This window comes from Haliotis rubra, unplaced genomic scaffold (assembly GCF_003918875.1).
Source record: "Haliotis rubra isolate DU_JTF1 unplaced genomic scaffold, ASM391887v1 Scf1037, whole genome shotgun sequence".
Taxonomy (NCBI): domain Eukaryota; kingdom Metazoa; phylum Mollusca; class Gastropoda; order Lepetellida; family Haliotidae; genus Haliotis; species Haliotis rubra.
The window spans coordinates 194102-218414 of record NW_025764934.1 but is presented as its reverse complement, the minus strand read 5'-3'; the positions used below and the strand labels follow the sequence as shown (position 1 = coordinate 218414).

The 24313-nt window shown below is 41.5% G+C and overlaps 2 protein-coding genes and 1 long non-coding RNA gene across 3 annotated transcripts; all 3 read left to right on the top strand.

Moving 5' to 3' along the window:
- Positions 1–5853: 5853 nt before the first annotated feature.
- LOC124273767 (multiple epidermal growth factor-like domains protein 10) lies at positions 5854–8409 on the top strand. Its single transcript, XM_046709079.1, has 3 exons — positions 5854–6008; positions 6361–7548; positions 7745–8409. Exons 1-3 carry the CDS (start codon positions 5957–5959, stop codon positions 7819–7821), a joined length of 1317 nt encoding a protein of 438 aa, XP_046565035.1. The 5' UTR covers positions 5854–5956; the 3' UTR covers positions 7822–8409.
- Positions 8410–11415: 3006 nt separating this feature from the next.
- Positions 11416–14308, top strand: LOC124273761 (multiple epidermal growth factor-like domains protein 10). The gene is made up of 3 exons (XM_046709067.1): positions 11416–11640; positions 12217–13608; positions 13832–14308. Exons 1-3 carry the CDS (start codon positions 11583–11585, stop codon positions 13903–13905), a joined length of 1524 nt encoding a protein of 507 aa, XP_046565023.1. The 5' UTR covers positions 11416–11582; the 3' UTR covers positions 13906–14308.
- A 2805-nt stretch (positions 14309–17113) lies between these two features.
- Positions 17114–21275, top strand: LOC124273789. The gene is made up of 3 exons (XR_006897740.1): positions 17114–17123; positions 17936–17938; positions 21181–21275. It is a non-coding gene; the product is annotated as an uncharacterized LOC124273789 (long non-coding RNA).
- The last annotated feature ends 3038 nt before the right edge of the window (positions 21276–24313 follow it).

The following is a 24313-nucleotide window of genomic DNA, read 5'->3' as shown; positions in this document are numbered from 1 at the left end:
CCTAGTTGTTAGTTCTCCTGAATATGTATGACGGCGAGGTAGCCTAGTGGTTGGCTCACCTGAACAGGTCGGACGGCGAGGTAGCCTATTGGTTGGCTCACCTGAACATGTGTGGCTGCGAGGTAGCCTAGTTGTTAGTTCCCCTGAATACGTGGGTCTGCATGGTAGCTTAGTTGTTAGTTCTCCTGAATATGTAGGTCTGCATGGTAGCCTAGTGGTTATCTCACCTGGATATGTGGGACTGCATGGTAACCTAGTTGTTAGTTCTTCTGATCATGTGGGACGGCGAGGTAGCCTAGTGGTTAGTTCTCCTGAATATGTGGGTCTGCATGGTAGCCTAGTTGTTAGCTCACCTGGATATGTGGGACTCCATGGTAGTCTAGTGGTTAGTTCTCCTGAATATGTGGGAAGGTTAGGTAGCCTAGTGGTTAGTTCTCCTGAATATGTGGGACTACATGGTAGCCATAGTGGATAGTTCTCCAGAATATGTGGGACTGCTTGGTAGCCTAGTGGTTAGTTCTTCTGAATATGTGGGACTGCGAGGTAGCCTAGTTGTTAGTTCTCCTGAATATGTGGGTCTGCATGGTAGCCTAGTTGTTAGTTCTCTTGAATATGTGGGTCTCCATGGTAGCCTATTTGTTAGTTCCCCTGGATATGTGGGACTGCGAGGTAGCCTAGTTGTAAGGTCTCCTGAATATGTAGGACGGCGAGGTAGCCTAGTGGTTAGCTCAAGTGAATATGTGGGACTGCGAGGTAGCCTAGTTGTTAGCTCACCTGGATATGTGGGACTGCGAGGTAGCCTAGTGGTTAGTTCTCCTGAATATGTGGGACTGCGAGGTAGCCTAGTGGTTAGTTCTCCTGAATATGTGGGACTGCGAGGTAGCCTAGTTGTTAGTTCTCCTGAATATGTGGGACTTTGAAGTAGCCTAGTCGTTAGTTCTCCTGAATATGTGGGACTGCGAGGTAGCCTAGTTGTTAGTTCTCCTGAATATGTGGGACTGCAAGGTAGCCTAGTGGTTAGTTCTCCTGAATATGTGGGACTGCGAGGTACCCTAGTCGTTAGTTCTCCTGAATATGTGGGACTGTGAGGTAGCCTAGTTGTTAGTTCTCCTGAATATGTGGGACTGTTAGGTAGCCTAGTGGTTAGTTCTCCTGAATATGTGGGACTGCATGGGAGCCTAGTAGTCAGTTCTCCTGAATATGTGGGACTGCGAGGTAGCCTAGTGGTGAGTTCTCCTCAATATGTGAGACTGCGAGGTAGCCTAGTGGTTAGTTGTCCTGAATATGTGGGACTTCGAGGTAGCATAGTGGTTAGTTCTCCTGAATATGTGGGGCTGCATGGTAGCCTAGTGGTTAGTTCTCCTGAATATGTGGGACTGCATGGGAGCCTAGTAGTTAGTTCTCCTGAATATGTTGGACAGCGAGGTAGCCTAGTGGTTAGTTCTCCTGAATATGTCGGACTGCGTGGTAGCCTAGTGGTTAGTTCTCCTGAATATGTGGGACTGCGAGGTAGCCTAGTTGTTAGTTCTCCTGTATATGTGGGGTTGCATGGTAGTCTAGTGGTTAGTTCTCCTGAATATGTGGGAAGGTTAGATAGCCTAGTGGTTAGTTCTCCTGAATATGTGGGACTACATGGTAGCCTAGTGGTTAATTCTCCTGAATATGTGGGGCTGCGAGGTAACCTAGTGGTTAGTTCTCCTGAATATGTGGGTCTGCATGGTAGCCATAGTGGATAGTTCTCCAGAATATGTGGGACTGCTTGGTAGCCTAGTGGTTAGTTCTTCTGAATATGTGGGACTGCGAGGTAGGCTAGTTGTTAGTTCTCCTGAATATGTGGGTCTGCATGGTAGCCTAGTTGTTAGTTCTCTTGAATATGTGGGTCTCCATGGTAGCCTAGTTGTTAGTTCCCCTGGATATGTGGGACTGCGAGGTAGCCTAGTTGTTAGTTCTCCTGAATATGTGGGACTGCGAGGTAGCCTAGTGGTTAGCTCTCCTGAATATGTGGGACTGCGAGGTAGCCTAGTTGTTAGTTCTCCTGAATATGTGGGACTGCGAGGTAGCCTAGTGGTTAGTTCTCCTGAATATGTGGGACTGCGAGGTAGCCTAGTGGTTAGTTCTCCTGAATATGTGGGACTGCGAGGTAGCCTAGTTGTTAGTTCTCCTGAATATGTGGGACTGCATGGTAGCCTAGTGGTTAGTTCTCCTGAATATGTGGGACTGCAGGTAGCCTAGTTGTTAGTTCTCCTGAATATGTGGGACTGCAAGGTAGCCTAGTGGTTTAGTTCTCCTGAATATGTGGGACTGCGAGGTAGCCTAGTTGTTAGTTCTCCTGAATATGTGGGACTGCGAGGTAGCCTAGTTGTTAGTTCTCCTGAATATGTGGGACTGCGAGGTAGCCTAGTCGTTAGTTCTCCTGAATATGTGGGACTGCATTGTAGCCTAGTGGTTAGTTCTCCTGAATATGTGGGACTGCGAGGTAGCCTAGTTGTTAGTTCTCCTGAATATGTGGGACTGCGAGGTAGCCTAGTTGTTAGTTCTCCTGAATATGTGGGACTGCATGGTAGCCTAGTGGTTAGTTCTCCTGAATATGTGGGACTGCATGGTAGCCTAGTTGTTAGTTCTCCTGAATATGTGGGACTGCGAGGTAGCCTAGTGGTGAGTTCTCCTCAATATGTGAGACTGCGAGGTAGCCTAGTGGTTAGTTGTCCTGAATATGTATGACTTCTAGCCTGGTTAGCATATGGTGTAGCCTCCTCCTGAATATGTGGGACTGCATGGTAGCCTAGTGGTTAGTTCTCCTGAATATGTGGGACTGCGAGGTAGCCTAGTGGTTAGTTCTCCTGAATATGTGGGACTGCGGGTAGCCTAGTGGTTAGTTCTCCTGAATATGTGGGACTGCAGAGGTAGCCTAGTTGTTAGTTCTCCTGAATATGTGGGACTGCATGGTAGCCTAGCCCTGAATATGTTAGACTCTCCTGAATATGTTGGACTGCGAGGTAGCCTAGTGGTTAGTTCTCCTGAATATGTGGTGTTGCATGGTAGCCTAGTTGTTAGTTCTCCTGAATATGTGGGACTGCATGGTAGCCTAGTTGTTAGTTCTCCTGAATATGTGGGACTGCGAGGTAGCCTAGTTGTTAGTTCTCCTGTATATGTGGGGCTGCATGGTAGCCTAGTTGTTAGTTCTCCTGAATATGTGGGACTGTGAGGTAGCCTAGTTGTTAGTTCTCCTGAATATGTTGGACTGCGAGGTAGCCTAGTGGTTAGTTCTCCTGAATATGTGGTGTTGCATGGTAGCCTAGTTGTTAGTTCTCCTGAATATGTGGGACTGTGAGGTAGCCTAGTTGTTAGTTCTCCTGAATATGTGGGACTGCATGGTAGCCTAGTTGTTAGTTCTCCTGAATATGTGGGACTGCGACATAGCCTAGTTGTCAGTTCTCCTGAATATGTGGGACTGCATTGTAGCCTAGTGGTTAGTTCTCCTGAATATGTAATGCAACGTAAAAATAATTGTTGACAGAAGACTGTCATTATCAGGCACACACATTGCGCGACCAATCGTGTACCGGTAGATAGGTCAACGGCGGCAAAGCTATGGCAGATCACGTGATGTTATCGGGTTATGTGTTCACCCCGCAGGGTGTTGTGTGTCAGTTCTCGGGAAATCATATCAGTTTCTAAGTAGTACACAGGGCTCGATGTGCACCTTCCTTGATCGGCTGGTGGTCTATTCAGATCATTCTGTGCATGATGAATGTGTACGCGTGACGCGGCGTTGAGCAATGGTTCGGGTTAAACCATGTCGTGTCAACTTCATGCTGGGGGAAGGCCTTAGACGTCTAAACAAGAACACGACTATATATGTCTTAGTCATTCTACTACCCCACACGTCCAGCTCTATGGGGGCGGTGGGGTAGCCTAGTAGTTAAAGTGTTCGCTCTTCACGCCTAAGACTAGGTTCGATTCCCCACTTGGGTACAACGTGTGAAGCCCAATTCTGTGTTCCCCGCCGTGATATTGCTGGAATATTGCTAAAATCGGCGTAAAACTAAACTCACTCACTCCAGCTATATCATCGACATCATTTGTAGGTTCGATATCTTTGAAGAAGTCCCAGCTATATAACAGGGTCAGGTGTTCTAATCTAAAACAAATTTGAATGGCTTAATCTTTCGAGGTTCGGGAAAACCAGGTTACAAATACAAAATCAACTTCAACATACTAGTTACTATGTAACGTGTCCATAACACAATGAGGTCATAGCGTATCTTTAAAACAAGTGTAATATATTTCTAGGTCGTAGGACAACACATGGCCTGACAATTGGTTGGTTTGTTTCCAAATGTATATTTGGAAATTATTTTCGGCCTTTAAAGCTGAGATATGATGCTTGTATACCCTCGTAATGGTCAGCATTATATGGACCACAGTCTCTCAGATATGCAATACATTGCAGAAAACATTACTGGATGTTCACATGGTGGTTCTTTGTAACAGTTGTAAGAGTTAAGAATATTTTGCATCACTGCACCTCAGTATATTCGGGATTATTAGAGTACCGCGTAGGTACAAGCTGTAAGACAAATATGCCCATTTTGACAATAATGTTCTCACGTAGAGCGGGATATTTTGGTTTTCTTGTGACCAACATATTGCCAACATCTACAACAGTGCGCTTACAGGCTGTACACATTAGTTGTTTTAATTAATGTGACCATCATATGAGTTCTGTCACGTCTTTCCTATTCTACTAGGTTGAGAGAGACCTCGTTCAGACAGTGTCCACCACGATGTCCTCCCCTGTCTTAGCTTACTGCTAAATGTACCCCGAGAGATTCTCCTATGTTAAATACCAACTTGTCCAACCGTAGGTGTTCCACGTTGATCACAGACCGAGGTCGATGCCCAGCTATGAAGACAGAAGCTGAAAGGTGATGTCAGTGAAACCGTCTGACTTTGGGGTCGGAGCAACTTTCTCTGTCTGTGCTGGATTCGGTACGATCTGTGTGTCGAGATTACAACAGGTGTATATGTGGGACTGACTTGTTGTTATCAATGTCGCTATGTGTGATATGCATTGTGGTGTGATTTCAACTTGTATCTGTTTTGGGTTTGTTTGTTGTTGTTGTTGTTTTTGTTTTTTTTTTTTTTTGGGGGGGGGGTTGACAGTGGTTTTAAACAATATTCCAGCAATATCACGGCGGGGCACACCAGGAACGGGTCTCACACATTTTACTCACCAGGCCGCCTCGGTTACTTTCAGCTTTAATAATATAACTTGCTTTATCATTGTACATCAACTGAACTTAAGTCTACGTTTGTCAATGTTGCACAAACAGTCGGTCTGTCTGTGCATAAATATATTTTCCTTCTCATTGTGACTGGGATATACTGATCGTGGCTTGACGGTAAAGTGGACTGAACAATCTGCGTTAGTTATTAGAACTGAAAGATCATCAGACCGATGACCACCACCATACATACACCCCGTTGCATAGCATTTTATAAACGTACATAGCTTCTTTCATCTTCATCACTAAATATCCTTCATCACCTCTTGCCTTCTTTAAAGATGGAAACAGTAAGGACATACATGTTTGTATTTTAATGGATACTACATATTTAATGGTTTAAACACAAAGATACCTCATACAATTTAATAAGTTACATGGAAGATATTTAGCTCAGAGATCAACCTACAGAGACGAGGTGCAGTAGTTATTGTCACATTATACACAGAAGCATTGGCAGAGAGCCACACATGTAATCTTCTACCGATATAGCCCAGTACATGTATACCTGTTCTTGTATACTTGACAACTCATAGCTATAAATATAATCTCACTTTGACTCAGCGACAGCTTACACAGGACATGTAGATCGACAGGTGGCGCGTTTCGACGGGTAGAGGGTATTGTAACATGCACTGATTACTTCATGGCTGTATCCTAAACGACGGATGATGCCCGATATGTTCTATCTGCTCATCATCATTCATCTGACTGTCATCGGTAAGGAATTATCACCTGTAATCTTGAACAAGTATTGTAATAATAGGACGACATTTGTGTGTGTCTGTCCCGGTGAGACTACACCACATTTGTCCTGTAGATGCCATGTGTTTTAAAAGATATGTTCACATATCAGATTTATCTAAATACAACTGTTCACATTTGAAGTATTCATGTTCATATAAACCGTTTGGGTGTTCATCTCCTTATACATTTAATGAGTCAGATCTACATTCTGTATATAGTCATAGGGTTAGGGCAGTTAGATGTACATAGTTACAACATCTAGAATCATTCAGAAGTACTGAATCCTATTACGATCCTATCACAGTCTATTTCGTGAACTCCACAGGTGCCGCTTCACTAACCCCTGATTCAAACCTCACTCGCTGTTCCAATGGATGTCAAAAACGATATGGCGGGTTGACCTGCCAAGCATGTACTGGCGGGTGTTATGGAGAAAGGTGTACACAGCACTGCAGCAACTGTGACAGGGATGAGTGTCACAGACATACGGGTGAATGCTATAGATGTAAACCTGGCTACTACGGCAGGGTATGTGATACCAGATGTCCTGGACATTGCTGGGACACTACAACGAAACATCATGCTTTCTGTGACCGACATACAGGTAGATGCTCACAAACATGCACAGAGGGATATTACGGCAAGTCATGTGAACAGCAATGTCCCGGCTACTGTTTACATTCTATCTGTGACAAACTGACAGGCCATTGTCTCCGAGGTTGTCAGCGTGGCTGGAGAGGCCCCCGATGCAATAAGAAATGCCCTACCAATTGTCTGAGAGTTAAGTGTAACAGTGATGGCACATGTAAGGATGGCTGTACGCCTGGGTTCTATGGACTGATGTGTGACAAGATATGTTCCAACTGTTACTCTTCTGGATGCGACAGACTGTCGGGTAAATGTGACCAGTGTCGTCCGGGCAACTGGGGGGACAGGTGTGACGAAACATGCAACAGTGGGTGTTATACTGAACGGGATAATTCTACCAATTGTCACCGCGATACCGGAACATGCTCAGGTGGATGTAAGGATGGATGGCATGGAACACATTGTAATCTCACGTGCAGCGCTACATGTAAAACTGCATTGTGTTATCGTGACGGCTCCTGTTACGAAGGCTGCCAAAATGGCTGGAAAGGGTCATCCTGCAACGAGAGAATGTGCTCTGCAAACTGCCTCAACGATATCTGCAATGGCGATGGAAGATGCACACTTGGATGTAAACCAGGTTTCCATGGTGACACTTGCGATACGAAGAGGTGTTCATATACAGGATGTTACCATGTCAACCCGGATGAGTGTGGTCCGGGTTTTTACGGCGAAACGTGCGAATTGAAATGCAGCACCAGCTGTAAAGCAGGGCCGGACAATCTAAAACGTTGCCACAAAGTCACTGGTAGTTGTACGCACGGCTGTCTGGATGACTTCTGTGATAGAGACTGCAAAAGACAAAGAAGAAGTCTGGAGGTGGACAAAGACGAAATACATTGCTCGGAACAACTCCTTAAATCAGGTTGGGGGCCTTTGACCTTGACTTCATTTGTTTGAACCAAGAAAACAAAACTTTTGGTTTCTTTTTCATAATTTTGGTGAATTTACTTTCATAGCGTAATTGATCTTCATGATGTAATGGGATGTCGATTCTCCTCGTCGCATCTATGTTACTCATTCGTATTATTAGTAAAATGATGTATTGTGTTGTGTTGCAGCGGCTGATCAGAAGAAAGTGGCTGTGGTACTGTTACCGTTGATGCTGTCCCTCACACAGTGTCATCTACCTACCTAGCAGCCTAGTGCCCGACACCTCACCGCGTCAGCTTGCTGGGGGTTACCCTCGTGGTCATGTGGTTGTTTCGAGGCATCTAAACTGCACTTGGAAGGGTGTGGTTAGACGATGTCCTTGAGAACACTGCTTGACATGCACTTGCCATCATCATACATTTGGGTTTATGTGAAAGGAAACCAACGTAAATATTTTCAGAAGTATTTTCTTACAAGATACAAACATTGTGTACCTGTTGCCCAACGTTGACGATTTAGTCGATAGGGCCAGATAACAGTAGTGTACTTTCTTTTGTACCTCAGTTTAGTTTCATCATCTTTATCCTCGGTACTCGTCTGAGGTGTCGCATTTTTCTGTGGCCTGTCCTTCACAAACTACTGTTGTGTTGGGGACAGGATACCATTCCAAGCCCCACACTAGTACTTATGGTTTACATATCTGACAATGTCCAAAAATTAACTACGTAAGTATTCACGAATTTGATTTTTGTGAATATAGTACTATGGTTGTTATGTGTCTATTCGTGAAAGTTATTGACTTTACGTCAGATTTGTAATATGAACTATGAACAATAAAATCCTGTAAAATATCTCACTCTCTCCCTGTGTTTTGATTCTGGTCGTTGTGATTTGACTCTCTGCGCACCACTTCTATTAACAGTTGGTTTGGGGTGGGTTTTTTCAGAAAACTTTGTTATTTTCTTAGGACGGTTTAACACTTTACACTAATGATCCAGTAAATTAATATTGCTATATAAGGACGGATGTGTCGTCAATATCATCGATTTCACTAGTTACGAAAACACCCTGCAATCGGATGACAAGACATTTATTTATCACTTAACTGGCCTTCATCAGCCCATGATTGCCGTCAGGGACAATTCAGGGTGGTCAGACTCGTGGTTGGTGTATATCATCGAATCCTAGTCGCGTTGATGGGTGTTCATGATGCCAGTCACTGGATTGTATGGTCCAGTCTCGATTATTTACAGACCACCTTCTTATAGTTGGAATAGTGTCCAGTGCGGAGTTAAACAAACAAATAAGTCACAGGGCAGACATGTATTGGTATCTGCGTTGTAATTACACCTATCAACAGGAAGGGGTCTATCTATCCCTGAAGCCTAGTCTGTCTCACAGTCCCTGAACCACATTACTACCCCTTCCATCCAGCTCTCCCTGCAATACTAAAGCTCTAAATGAAGCAAGTCTAGATTTCCTCAGGTTTTGACTCTCCCATCTCAATGGGGCTCCTTTCAAATTTAAATGGGATTATTGGTTACTATCCAAATGTTATAGATTCAAAGACTAAGCGTTAGTCCACCTAAAGCCATGCAGGTCTGGTCGTTCCTATCCAGATAGGTATAGCCCTCAACCTTAATAATAACGTTTATGTACACACTAACATTACGGGCTTGCCCTTTTTGTTTTTGTGCAAACCACTTAAATATGTTTCTGTGTATTTTCATTTATCCCAAATACTTAATTGCTTTAATTGTCAAGTGCGCCGAAATTTTCCTGATTTACTGGATTTACAAACATTTGGTATATCCTCATTATTCAATACTATATATAAGCATGAAACCAGGACTGTTCGAAGTGCTCATATATTACAATTTGGTAATCTGAGAGGAATACACAATACCGGAAAGTATGTTCACCATGGCTACTCCACCAAAATCTGAATCACCAAGTTGTCAAATAAAATAACACTGGCGATCACATCAGTACCTGGTGTAACAACCACTCACACAGTTAACATGGACCAGTCTCCTATTGTACCAGCAATGAAGCGTCGTCTTCTAGTCATCGGAATTCTCTACCATTCCTCATGGGGTGTGCTTCAGTTCCTGCAGACTTTGAACAGAAGGATCTCCATCGCGAACTTGGCGTCCAAGATAGTCCCAAGGATGTTCGATGGGGGTTCATATCGGGGCTCCTTGTAAAAATAATAATGAGAAGTGTTAGAATGCGGTAATCTCCACGCAACAATGCATGCTCAAAGCGCTAACACCCTGATTATTATTACCCCGGATAACCCAAGCTGCCTGTTAGGCGCTAGAAGGTTAAAGTCACATGACTTTATCCAACCGGGTACCCATTTTCTACTGGGTGAACAGAGGCAATTTTGAAAAAACTCACTTGCCTAAGGTGAGATCACATGTATCACATGTGCTTCGTTGTGGGGCAGGGCGGAAGTCCTAGAAACTCTCAGGAGTAAAGCTGTCAAACACGGTCACCCATCCAAGGACCTACTTGTAGGTCCTGATAATGTTTCCATGGCGTTGTTCTTGGTTATTATATCAATTTCTCAAAATGCCCTTGGATTCAATTTGGTGCTTAATTAATGCTCACGTGATCTCATCGGTTAAAGACAGACATCAACGGGTAAAGGTCCTCTTGTTAACGGAACAAATACCGCCATAACGCCAAAACAATATGATGAAACTTTTCATACCTATTCGCTTCGCTGACAACCTCGATACAATCCAATATATGTCTCTACAAAGAGTGGGACGAGCATGTATGAACCACACATACGACGAGTAAACCGTACATGTTTATCCACAGCATATTGCACGCAGTATAAGTGTTCAATTGTGTTATTGGGTTCTATTTTGCCTACATGTTTCGTTATTTCAGGGATGGTGGAACTAATTTTTACAACTTAGACAGCACTATTCCGTTACATGCGTAGAATTTCTGAGACCTGAAAATAAAATTTAATCGAGTAAAAACCGGTGGTTGATGTCATGAACAAGTCTATTGACAATGACAACCAATCCGTCTGGTTCTGTTATATCCCCATGGTACCAGGAACCATGCTGTTCAGGAATACCTACAGGACAGACGTGGAAAGAGGGATAGAGAACTTGACGTTATTGTCTTGGACCCCAGTACGTGATCAGTCGGTGTTAAGGGGTAAAGTACATACTAAATCAGTAGATAAAATACAGATAGGTATGACAGAGTGGCATGCACAGCTAGACTGACATGCGCAGCAGACCGGCGCATGATAATCCTGTACACTTAAGTCGATACCTATCGTACTTCGCATTAGATCATATTACAATGTGCACAATATTGGCATTCAAATAATTAAAAAACTATAACACGCATCGACGCCGGTTTTCTCCATTCATTAACGCAAATGCATATGCCTATCAGGAGGGACATAATGAATCAGATGTATTTGTCAACAAAACATCAATTTGGTTGTTCGCAGAAAGTTAGTTCACTAAATAAAATATCTAAATATGTATTGTTCGGCTGACAGTTTTACCACAAATGGAAGGAAATCTGACCCTCATTTATACAGGGAGTGATAACCCATCCACCTACCAAAACAGACAACATTATTTATCCGATACAAACCATTTAGATTAAAGATTTTAATGATTAAGAATACAAAGAAATACAATCATTGCACATATGAGACACAATATTGATATGTAAACCAGAAAAGAAAGCAGAAAGACGGGTTTAGGCATGCTTCGTGCTGTTGGCAACCCGCCAGACATAGAGTCAGATCTTTAAAATCAAGCAGTGTTTGAAATGACAAGTCATAGTTATATATAGAGCACTTGTAGTATCAAAGTGTACTCTGGTCCAGGTGAGCGGTTCTGGGCCCGCATAAGCTACACATTTACCAGGCGATAGTGTTCCCTCCAGCGGACACCCCGCACACTGGGACACGGTGATGTGTTTTCTCCGATACTTTACATTTGAATAACAACACTCGTATTGATGTTTCGGCTTTGAAAGATGGAAAGATTTCTCAGTCGCATTGTGACTATCATCGCTTTGATATACGCATGTCATGGTAAGATGTTTCTTAATCAGTTTCAAGTGTATGTTTGTTGGTTGGTTAACGCCGCAAGCAGCAATGTTCAAGCGGCATGGCGGCAATTTGAAGTGACTGTAGTATCGGAGTATTATGCCGCTTTTAGCAATATTCCAGCAATATCACGGGGAGAGAGAGGGAGGATGGCACCAGAAATGGGCTTCACACATTGTACCCATGTGGGGAATCGAGCCCGGGCCTTCGATTCGGCGCGGCGAGCGAACGTTTTAACCACTAGGCTTCCCCACCGCTCCCGGCTGTATGAAGAACTACATGTATGGCGTTGTATATTAATCGTATGAAATATCGCCTTTCACCAGTAAAGTATCACTTCTTCCTTCAGTACCGATGAAGATCGGGGTTAGAATTGGTCAGGATTGGTCTTCAGCAACCCATGCGACGTAAAACTAAACTCACTCACTCACTCCCTCACTTCTTTCAGCATAATGCAAATATACCAGATTTAAAGCTTGGACCTTAAGTTACTAGTATAAAGCTATCAAATATGAAATATTCCATTGTGAATTGTCTAACACTATTGATGTTATTCCACAGGAATCACCGGTACTCACGGCAAATGTAGTGATGGGTGCACCGCTCCGTATGGGGGATTAACTTGTCAAGCGTGCCGACACGGTTGCTATGGAGACAGGTGTAACAACCACTGCAGCCACTGTGACACTGGCGGGTGTGACAGAGATACAGGCAGGTGTTACAGATGTAAACCAGGTTACTATGGTGACGACTGCAGCACTCTATGCCCAGTAGACTGTCCTGCAGATGACAAGGGTCATTATTATTGCAACAGAACCACGGGGAGCTGTGTGGAGACCTGTCCCAAGGGACACTTCGGGAACACATGCCAGAACCTTTGTCCACAACATTGCAAACACTGGTCTTGTGCCAAAACCAATGGGGACTGTCTTGCTGGCTGTGAGCATGGGTGGACGGGGTCTTTCTGTCGTGAGAAGTGCTCTGCCAATTGTCTGCGAGGAATATGCCACATCGACGGCAAGTGCAAAGAGGGATGCGAAGCTGGTTACTATGGACGGTTCTGTGACCAGAAATGTTCCAACTGTTACATCACAGGATGTGACAGATTTACAGGAAGATGTGATCAATGCTTACCTGGTCTCCATGGCGACAACTGTAACATGACATGCAGTAACTACTGTTACACAGAACAGGATGGCTACAGGCACTGTGCGCGAGAAGACGGAAAGTGTTTACAGGGATGCATACGCGGACGACATGGATCTCACTGTGGAAGAAAGTGTAGCATCAACTGTAAGAATTTCGCATGCTATCCAGAAGACGGGTCTTGCGTTGACGGCTGTACGCACGGACGGAAAGGGTCTTTCTGTAACCAAACCTGCTCGAAACATTGTCGGAGTGGCGCCTGTTATACAGATGGAAGATGTAAATATGGATGCGAACCAGGGTTCTATGGTCTATTTTGTGATCGGCAATGTCCACACTGTGATAGTACGGGATGTGACAGAACATCGGGCAGGTGTGAGGAATGCTCCCCGGGCAGATATGGCAATGGTTGCAATCAGACGTGCAACAACTGTTATGCAGGACGATATAGTTCGGGTATTTGTCAGCGGGAAACCGGAAGATGTCTAGAGGGATGTAAGGACGGTTGGTATGGACCAACATGCAGTCAGCCATGCAACCAGAACTGTAGACCCCAGATCTGTAATACAGATGGCGCCTGTATAAATGGCTGTATGCATGGATGGAGTGGAACCCACTGCAATATCACGTGTCCTGGCAAATGTTTCAATAAGGACTGCCTCACTGATGGAAGGTGTAAGCAGGGATGCAGGGATGGGTTCACAGGAAGATCGTGTGAGGAAGAATGTCCTACTTGTAAAACTTACAGGATTCATGTAATTGAGCCTTTCACAAGTAGTGAGTCGTCTCAGCTAGCGCCCATATCAGGTAAGAGTTTCAAGTCTACAAACATATATTTCGACTGATACCTAAAAAACAAACAATGAATCTGTGAAGTACACATGTTACCTTCTGACACATAGGCATCAACAGTATATAATACATTAAAGACATGTTTTACTTCATTTGATTGAACCATATGTGTTAAGTTATGATATTTATTGACAACCCATGAACTTTCCATCATTTTAAATGAACATTCATGTTACAGGGCTTTGGATTCAAGTGGCTGCCATCATGGTTTGGGCGTATCACCGCTGTCCACTAGGCTGCCAGGACATCTGAACTGCAATCACGTCGAGGGTAGTTAGAAGAGTCCTGGACAGAACACTGACAGCTGATGTGTTGAACCAATGTAATGAGTACATACGTGACTGATATCCGCTCTGAAGACACCATCCACACAAAGAACATATACATCCAAACTACTTGTAGAGAAGCATACAACCAATGTGTAAATTGTATATTCTTGTACATTTTGTTTGACTGTGTACAAGTGTGTTCATGTAAATATGTCAGAAAACTGTATATATTTCCTCAAATTCTGTAAATTTGTATAGTTTCATATGTGTACATTATCATTGTGAACAAAAATGTTACAAGATAAAATTATATAAAGATAAGGACGTTCCAAAGTGCCATTGTTCCTTCCTGAATGTAGAAAGATGATAATAAATGTCGTGTATACGAACCCTTTGTTTGATATATTTCCTCAAGCAGTGAAAACGTTTTGAGGATTCGGGATAAAACATCAGTCCCAGAATGCATGCCAGGTAACCAGTGTATTGAGGGTCTGAATGGTAAGACCATGTGATAATGGCGGTGTTAAGTCATCTTCTCAACAGTGCCCATGCTATCATCTACTGACTTGACTGTTCCATACTTCAATGAGGACAAGTGAGTGAGTGAGTGAGAGTGTTAGCAAAATTCTAGTAATATCACGACGGGGACACCAGCTATGGGCTTCACACATGAAATGTCACCATTCACCAGTATCACTTCTTCTTTCAGCAGTACCCGTGAAGATCCGGGTTAGAATTGGTCTTCAGTAACCCATGCTTGTCTCCCCGTGAAGATCCGGGTTAGAATTGGTCTTCAGTAACCCATGCTTGTCTCCCCGTGAAGGTCCGGGTTAGAATATTGGTCTTCAGTAACCCATGCTTGTCTCCCCGTGAAGATCTGGGTTACAATTGATCTTCAGTAACCCATGCTTGTCGTAAGAGGCGACTAACGGGATCTGGTGGTCAGGCTCACTGACTTGGTTGACACATGTCATCGTATCGCAGTTGCGAAGATCGATGCTTATGTTGTTGATCACTGGATTGTCTGGTGTGGCAAATAGGGCATGACAGGGCAGAGACCAGTATCCCAACATCAAACCTTGCCACTGGGATAATTGTTGTCATTATTCTCATAGATCAGGGAAGAGTTACCATCAGGAAATATACACTATGTAATTACCGGTGGGATAATCAAATTTAGGACAGAAACTAAACCCCATCTCTGGCGACCGAGTGATATGTGCTATAAACTGATATTATCACTCTCATCAGTGTGGCTACCTGTTGCTCAGACAGACCAGAAGATACCCTTTGACACCGATAAGGAAACTATCAGTTGATAATAAGCAGTGGCCTATTGAAGTTTCAGTTCCACGAATTGGAAATTGATGCTGTTCCAATTTCAATACAAGTATTCACCATGGTGTACCCATGCGCTACCTTGCATTGTAAACTGTTAGATTTCCTTGTGCTTTACACATAATACCGGCAAATCAGAACTACGGTAGTCTTCAGTTTTGGTATATCACGTTAACAGTTTATTCATTTCTTTACTTATATTGTAAATTTGTAGATTATATCCCTGAACCCTGAACGAAGTAGTCTAGTCCCGCAACAAGGTCTGAGAAGAACAAAATCAAGCTAGTGAGCTTGTGTTACATGTTTGTATATTAAAACTAACTACGCTGCTCGGTGAGATATACAACGTATTTGGTAACAACCGTTAGGTCTGCACTGACCAATATGTCATCACATCACGACGTATTGGCTTCATGCAGGAAGAGCTTGAGCATGAGCTCGGTTACGGTGCAGACATGCCTGTTATAGACCGAAATCAGGGATTCGAACCTCGACCACTGACTGAAAGGGAGACCCACATCTGGGATCACTCACTCACACCACTGGGTTTTGAGGTAATTAGGGTATGTATTGTTAGGATATTGATGGAGCATATATTTGAAGTAAACTGTGTTCATACAGCTACTTCACTCACTCACTCACTCATTCACTCACTCACTCATGATTCAGTCATGATGCAGTCATGGTGCATTCATGAAGGAAGACATACGACTGTACCAAATATGTTTTACAATTGTAACTTTGGTACCGTAATTTATAGTCTCCTTAAATGTGCACATTGTTCTGTAGTTACATAGCAGCCGGTAACGACTACCACACACAGAGATTAGAAAGTCCAGGGTCTGAGAAGCAGGCAGTCGATTTGTGCACGTAACAGTTGGACTCCATAATCAATACACTAGCCTTTTTTGCTCACAGTACCGTATGACACATTTTCTTTATCTGCATGTGTGTGTCTCTGTGTGTGTGCGTGCATGCGTGTACGTCGAACGTGATATCTGTTGATATACGTGCATGTATGTTTATAAAGCCTTTTCCCCCAGTCTATTCAGAACATGTATGAACGACCGAACCTTAACTTGAGTTTATTTAAGATCGGGTTATCGGAGTTTGAGACACCTAGTACAGACATGACGTCAGCGATTGTCGAATGTAGATTAAGTGGGGTATATACACTCACTCATGATTTCATATTGACAGAATGCAGTTATCAGTAATGTATTATGTAATGTATGAGGGTTGCAATAAAGAATAGATGGCACGTACCCAAGTTTTCAAACACGCTTATATTTAGCAAACCAAAATACACAATGTCTTACAAGCACAAAGATTTACAGTGTTTCCCCGGGACTGAATTCAGCCTTGAGTGTCAACGGTATTATATCTGTCAAATCGGTCTGTGGTCGTTGCCTGGTCAAAAGAATCACGACGTGTATGCCATTGGTCGTCGAATGCAACAAAGGGATCCTCCTGTACCGAACCTGGCCCAATTGGAAGCTGTTTTACACGAGGAATGGCGTAGACTGCCCCTTCAGAGGATCAGGAGGTGTATGAGGAGGAGAGTGCTGGCTGTCATACAGTCAGGTTGGAAGTTACACTCGGTATTGACATTGAATCGTGTAAGACAGGCAAAATGACATTTTGAATGTTCACATTCACCAATAAATTCAATATTAAACATTCCAGGGCCATACTTGTACAGACATTGTTTTGTATGAAAATAAGTGTGCTTTTTTTAAAATAGGCATTATTGATCATTAACTCAACATGGATTCCAATCATTTTGTTGTTTTTTATTAGTCAAAGGATCATAAAGGTTAGAATAACTCATGGGGTTTTTTTCAATCGTGGTCACCACGAGAAGTTTTATGTAAGTTTTATTATTCCAAAAATACAGGGGGTGCTTAATTAAGTTTTTTTGTGTATAAATGTATATTAAGGATATTACTGATACGAGACAAATGAGCAGGTGAGACAACTTGAAGCAGCTTCAGTACCCTGCCCTCTTCCATGTTTCCATTGCTTTGACGACTGTGGGATGAAGACGTAGAACACAATTCGAAGTTGAATCGGAAACATGGAGGACGAGTTACACGTTACAGAGTAGAAGTATTTATTTATTTATTTTATTTATATATATTTATATAGTGCCAATATCCAGATCACATGCTCAAAGGCGCTTTGTTTTTCCCTCGATCATTGGATGTCAATCTCAACGGTACATCGTATTATCAATCTCAACTCCCTGGAGATCATACAACTCTTGCTGCCACTAGGCGCACCGAGTTAGTGTGGCTTTCCCCATAACAGGTTGGCTCGATCCCTACCACCCTCAGGCTGGATCACCCACCACGCCTTACGAGTATACCCATTCACAGCGGGGTGGACTGGGACACAGTAATTTGTCCAAGTTTACATTGCTGTACCCGCAACTAGGTGTTTGCAAGTATTGACGTGGCCACCATCTGGTCAAATAGTTCGTGGGTTCGTTTAAGGGGTTGTGTACATACATATTGTTGTCTGCACTCAGACTCCAAGGTTTTATTTTGCAGATCCCGTTCAGGTATCACTTACCACGCCCTCGTAGTAACCCTGGCGTTTCGGAACTGGCATTTATCTAAAGTTGACTTGCAACTAACAGTCATATATATGTTGTTCTCAGTTTCATTTTGCAGAGCGTTAGGTAACTTAACCAGTAGCATGCTGGCATTTAGATGAAACAGGGTCAATATCTTCAAATTTAACAGGGTCAACAAATAACTAAATAGCTAGACGCCTCCCAAACCAAACACGAAAATATTTGTGTGCACAGAGAATGCATACAAGTAGGTCACCATGAGTTGACGGATACCAGCGATACTATAGAGTGACAATGATAGCATGCAGTCCCTACGTGCATAAGGATTGGAGTGAAACAGTACATACATGGGGGTTGCAGTTACACTATAAACTTGTTTACCTTCTCAGCTACTATCGAACAAAGTTGCATAAGCATATCTATTATAAACATGTACTGGAACACGACCTTCACTCGGTTTCTTCTTCCGGCTCATATTCAAGGGTTTGCCTTCGTGTTACTAGATACCCAGGTCAGCGTGTCTGAATAATGTGCATCACTAGTGCATGTATACCTATAGTTTGAGAGTAAAGTCTTTGTATCCATTAAACAGGTGAGACAGGAAAAGCGTTAAAGCATCATGTTTTTAATAAACAAAGTCATAAATGCAACCGTGCAGATGCAGCAGTGTTCCCTTAAGAATTGCAGAGAGATATTTATCTATATATTTGATTTCCATAGAAAATAACGTAAGAACGTCCGCATGAACTTCTGTGAGATATATCGTACAAAGAAAGAGGGTCAGTATTTGACCTATGAACATTTCCTGTAGAGACAGATACAAGTATATCTCCAGACTGCATCTGATGCCACCGCAGTACAAATATTTAAGTTTCATATTGTTTACATGTTACCCGGCAGTAAAAGTCATCAGTTTTAAATAGTAACAAATAAAGTTCGAAAGAGAATCGAATCCGGTGTCGAGCGATTTCTGTAAACATTAGGTTACACTGTAACTCCTGCGCACACCGTTATGAAAGGCTTTCTCTGCGGACGGAATGTATAAATATGTGGGTCTGCGAGGTAACCTAGTTGTTAGCTCACCTGAATATGTGGGACTGCGAGGTAGCCTAGTTGTTAAAGCGTTCGCTCGTTCACAACGAAACCTCGGGTTCGATTCTCCAAATGGGTAGATGGTGTGAAACCCATGTATGGTGTCCCCAGCCGTGATATTGCTGGAATATTGCTAAAAGCGGCATATAACTAAACTCACTCACATGGATATGTAATGAAAAGATTTAAGAAATCAACAATGAAGGACAATAAAAGATATTTCTCAACGTCGATTTCAAACTATATTCAGCAGATATACTGCTGGCTAACGGACAAACATGAAACAAGTAAATAAACTTGTGCAGTTGAAAATGTAATTTGACTCTTTAATTATTGTGAGGCACCTAGTCCTATACTGGGTACTAATTTATATTGAGTACTGCAGTCTGAGTTACATGGGGAAAAGTGTTGTTTTTAAAAACAATTCTTGGTCACCGTGGTACATGGACTCATAACGCTGAACCAATTGCGAGATCGATGCTCATGCGGTTGATCACTGGATTGTCTTTCGGCGTTAAACTACAAGGAAACAATAATGCTGGTGTCATATCGGATAACACAATTACAATATGTGTTATTCGACATATACATATTACATACGACACGTAATTACATTACGAAAATGGATGGAAAATGAAACCAGATGATGAACCAATAAGAGGATGCGATAACCGCAACCTTTGCCCCAAGATGAATCCCTACGTATACTGAGAGAAACAAATAAAGGAACAGTAAAATTCAAGCGTTCCTTTAATATTTTCCAGTTTTCATCACCAGCTTTGAATAGCGCTGTGGGAGGAAATCTGAGAATAAATAAAGGAACACTGTCATGAAGTAGTGTTCCCTTGTTTGTTTCCCTCTGTATATACTCTAAAAATCATCTATGTTTCAATTTACAAAATGCTAAGAATCGTGCAATCGTCAATTGTTATATATATATATCGCATAAGTATCATACATTGGCGACCTACCTTCGTACGGTGTTACCATTGGAAGCACAAGATACACCAATAAAACCCTGAACCTATCCATGTTGACCACGTCTGTTGTAAAGTCAGATCAAGATCTCCCTGACGTTTTATGGTCTGATTCACGCATAACTGAGGTTAACCCCAAATCCACTATGCGCATCCAGGGGAGCGTATCCGGGTTTGGAAGCAATTCAAAGTTAAAATATTGCAAATCTATTTATTTATCTATGGTATTAATAGATTTGACTACATGACGAAAATTACGTAGCGGGAGAACCGGTTCGCAAAAAGCCTACCGCAATATATCGTATTGTGATATATATCTTGGTACTCCCCCAAAACGCAAAATCTGCAAATAAGCATCACAAACTTCAGGAGACAAAATGTGCAAGTGAGTGAGTGAGTCATATCCGCAATATTTCATCCATATCTTAGGTATGTATTAAGAATAAATATTTAGACTATTGTATACTTTTTAATAGCCTGTCAGCGAAGGACAGTATAACGACTAGATTATCACACATTAATAAAAACTAGTTTGACTTCAATGTAAAATTTCAAAACAACACAATATAAAATCGGGCTATAGAAGGCAACTGAAGGTAGATCACCATGCTAGGCACCATGGGGACTTACGTTCCTGTTGCTACCTGCATGATCCCGAGCTGAATTTATATCATCCCCTCAGCTGTTGGCGAATTTTTAGCAATTTAGCCATAAATTAAAACTACAAACATTCTTCGATTAAAATTCTGGCAATGATCAACAAACATTGAAGGATGTTGTCTTAAGTACCCTCTTCGTAGGGCAGTATTTTTCGCTACTTCAACCCCCTCCGAGAGTCGGCCACTAATAATCATAGTCATGTATTCATTCGACCAAAGTTTAAAAAGAGCGTATTAATTACGGTACATGATCGATCGAGTTGAGAGAATGGTTGTTGCATGAAGTCACTAGCCATTGTCGCTCTTTGCCGTTTCCTCTGATGACTTAACCACACTTATTGTTATATCAGCTACATATTTTAAAAATGTTCATATACAGGAAATATATGTTTGCCCTTGGACCGTAATATAGTGATATTTCAGTTACACTGTGTATATCAAAACTTTCTAACTTTCCAAGGTCCATGTTCAAACTCGTGGCCCGTTGTTTGTTTATGAACAGTAAATTTCAGTTTGCACAATTCTCATGCAGTTTATACTGTTAATCTCAATCTGGATACTTGTCACCCACGTCCTCGTATCTTAGACGTGGACCGTGTGAGACAAGCAGTGAGGGTAAACCTTGTTTGTTGTCAGTAACCTGGACATTCTGTGGCTAGTTCCAAGGCGACAAGATTTTCTGGAGGGTGGAGGGTGTCATACTGATTGTGTGGCTGCCACTTCTACTGCTGCTGAGAGATTCTACACGATAGGCCCTGCTATTACTTTGGGCCAAGGACGAAGTTTGTTGCGTGTCCCACTGGTGGGACTGGGTGACCTCGACCTTTAATGCTGAACATTAGAGACAAATAGACTGCATTTCTAAGCAAAACTATTGTGGCGGTCAATTACGGTTCAGCCTAATGAGCCACAAGAAAAGCGACACAAACATTACACAAATTGTATGTCTGATGTTTTCGATTTACATAAACTAGCTCACATGATAAATAACAAAATGTTGAGACAATACTTTTCACGTTAACCTAGCCCATGATTGCATCATTAAGTTCAACCAAATGAGCAGTGGTCTTTTCCAAGAAGCCGTCTTCAGACGACATGAATGACGAGATAAATAGACTGCATTTCTAACCGGAACTATTGTGGCGATCCATTGCAGTTCAGCCTCGTGAGCAGCAAGAAAAGCGGCACAAACATTACACAAATCTTATGTCTCTAATGTCTGACGTTTACGATTACATTAGCTTGCATACAAGTTAGGATAATGTTTAAAGCTGGTCGGTTTTTTTCTATTCGCCGTCCTCGATGATTACCTAGAAGTGAGTGAGTGAGTTTAAAGTCCCATTGGCAGTATTTCTGCCATATCGTGACTAAGAAAGTTGTACATTTATATATGAATAAAAATACAAATTTAGAGAATATACCTACCTGTCTGCGAAGGACAGTAAAACAACTAGATTATCACAGATATAAATTTAAACCTAGTAATTAAATCTAAAATATTTTAACTATAAATGACAATACAATATAAAAATAGGTGGACTAAGAGAAAGTTTGTTATTGTACAGATCCTCATGATACGAAAAGATCAAAGACAATGTCTCAGAGCTTGATGGTGGGTAGAATCTAAAACTTTAAGGTTGCTTTTGCAGGCTCCGCCATAGATAATGGAGCCATAATCCAGTTTGGAGCGTATTATAAGTGCTCGGCAGAGTTTGAGGAGGGTTTTCTGATCACCTCCCCACTTTGTATTAGAGATAAATTTTAAGAAATCAAGGGCCTTCACGCATTTATTTTGTAAATATTTAATATGAGGTCGCAAGGTCAAGTGCTCATCAAAAATTAAACCCAATTTTGTTCCTTCTTTCACCACTTTAGGTGTGTTATTTCTTTTACCACCTTAGGTGTGTTATTTCTTTTACCACCTTAGGTGTGTTATTTCTTTTACCACCTTAGATGTGTTATTTCTTTTACCACCTTAGATGTGTTATTTCTTTTACCACCTTAGGTGTGTTATTTCACCTTAGATGTGTTACCACCACCTTAGATGTGTTATTTCTTTTACCACCTTAGGTGTGTTATTTCTTTTACCACCTTAGATGTGTTATTTCTTTTACCACCTTAGGTGTGCTATTTCCTTTACCACCTTAGGTGTGTTATTTCTTTTATCACCTTAAGTGTGTTATCTAAATATAAATCTAGGTTTTTGTGAGGTTTATGTTTGATTTATATTTGAGTTTTTTTATTTTGAAAATTTAAATCCATTTTCCAAATACCATTTATCAATCTGGTTTAAACAATGCTACAGTTGTCTTTCAATAGAATGTATATTTTTAAGAAATCAAGGGCCTTCAGGCATTTATTTTGTAAATATTTAATATGAGGTCGAAAGGTCAAATGCTCATCAAAAATTAAACCCAATTTTTTTTCTTCTTTTACCACCTTAGGTGTGTTATCTACCTTAGGTGTGTTATTTCTTTACCACCTTAGGTGTATTATTTCTTTACCTTAATTTCTTTTACCACCTTAGGTGTGCTATTTCTTTTACCACCTTAGGTGTGTTATTTCTTTTAACACCTTAAGTGTGTTATCTAAATATAAGTCTAGGTTTTTGTGAGGTTTATGTTTGATTTATATTTGAGGTTTTTTGTTTTGAAAATTTAAATCCATTTTCCAAATACCATTTATCAATCTGGTTTAAACAAAGCTGCAGTTGTCTTTCAATAGAATGTATATTTTTTCCACGACAAGGAATGTTAAAATCATCCACAAATAACAATCCATCAATTGAATCATTTGAAACCTTTGCTAAACTGTTAATCTTTATACTAAACAATGTGACAGACAAAATACTGCCTTGCGGAACACCCTGATGCTGACTATAATGACTGGCAGGGTTGTACCCACTCGTACTTGAAACTGCCTGTCATTTAAAACTTTGGATATGAATTGAGGCAAACAGCCTCTCAATCCAAAGTCACGTAAATGTTTTAAAATACCGTATTTTCATGTAGTCTCGTATACGTTTTTTTCTAGATCGAAAAAGATCGACACCGCATGTTGTTTATTAATTAAAGCGTTTTTGACAAATGATTCTAAACGCTCTAAGTGATCAATGGTGCTTCTGTTTTTACGAAAACCACATTGAATGTCGGTTATTAGGTTTCAAATGTGCAAGAAACGCTGTGCAAGAAACATTTTGTATATTTGAGATTGGCAGAAGTCTGCTAGCATCAAACTTGGATATTAAAGTGCACACAAAGGCAATTTGAAATTACAATCGCTTGTTCAAGTGGCTCCCCCTTCATGTTTACTGAAAGAGCTTGTTTTGGAGACACTACCCACACCCCTTTCAGATGACGTAATCATAAGGACATAAATTATTCTTATGTTTTCACTTATTCATACATGATGCCAAGGGGTCAAATAAATAATGAATGTCAGCTCTCAATATATTGTATATCTGGACACAATGTTTCTGAAAGATAAAAATGGGAATGTCCTTTAAAAACGGTCCCCGTCTAAATATAAATCAAGCAAGCCATACCTTTGAATGTTGATTATGACGGGAAGTCATCCAATACTATACTGAACATACTTTATATGATATTATCTGAGAGTATACCATTATCCAAGAGGTACCAAATGATAGATCGTTTTTCATGTTCTGCAAATTATTAAGAAATATTATACCCAAATGTGTTGTGATGACTAATATCTCGTTAACCACATTACCCACATATGTGAAAT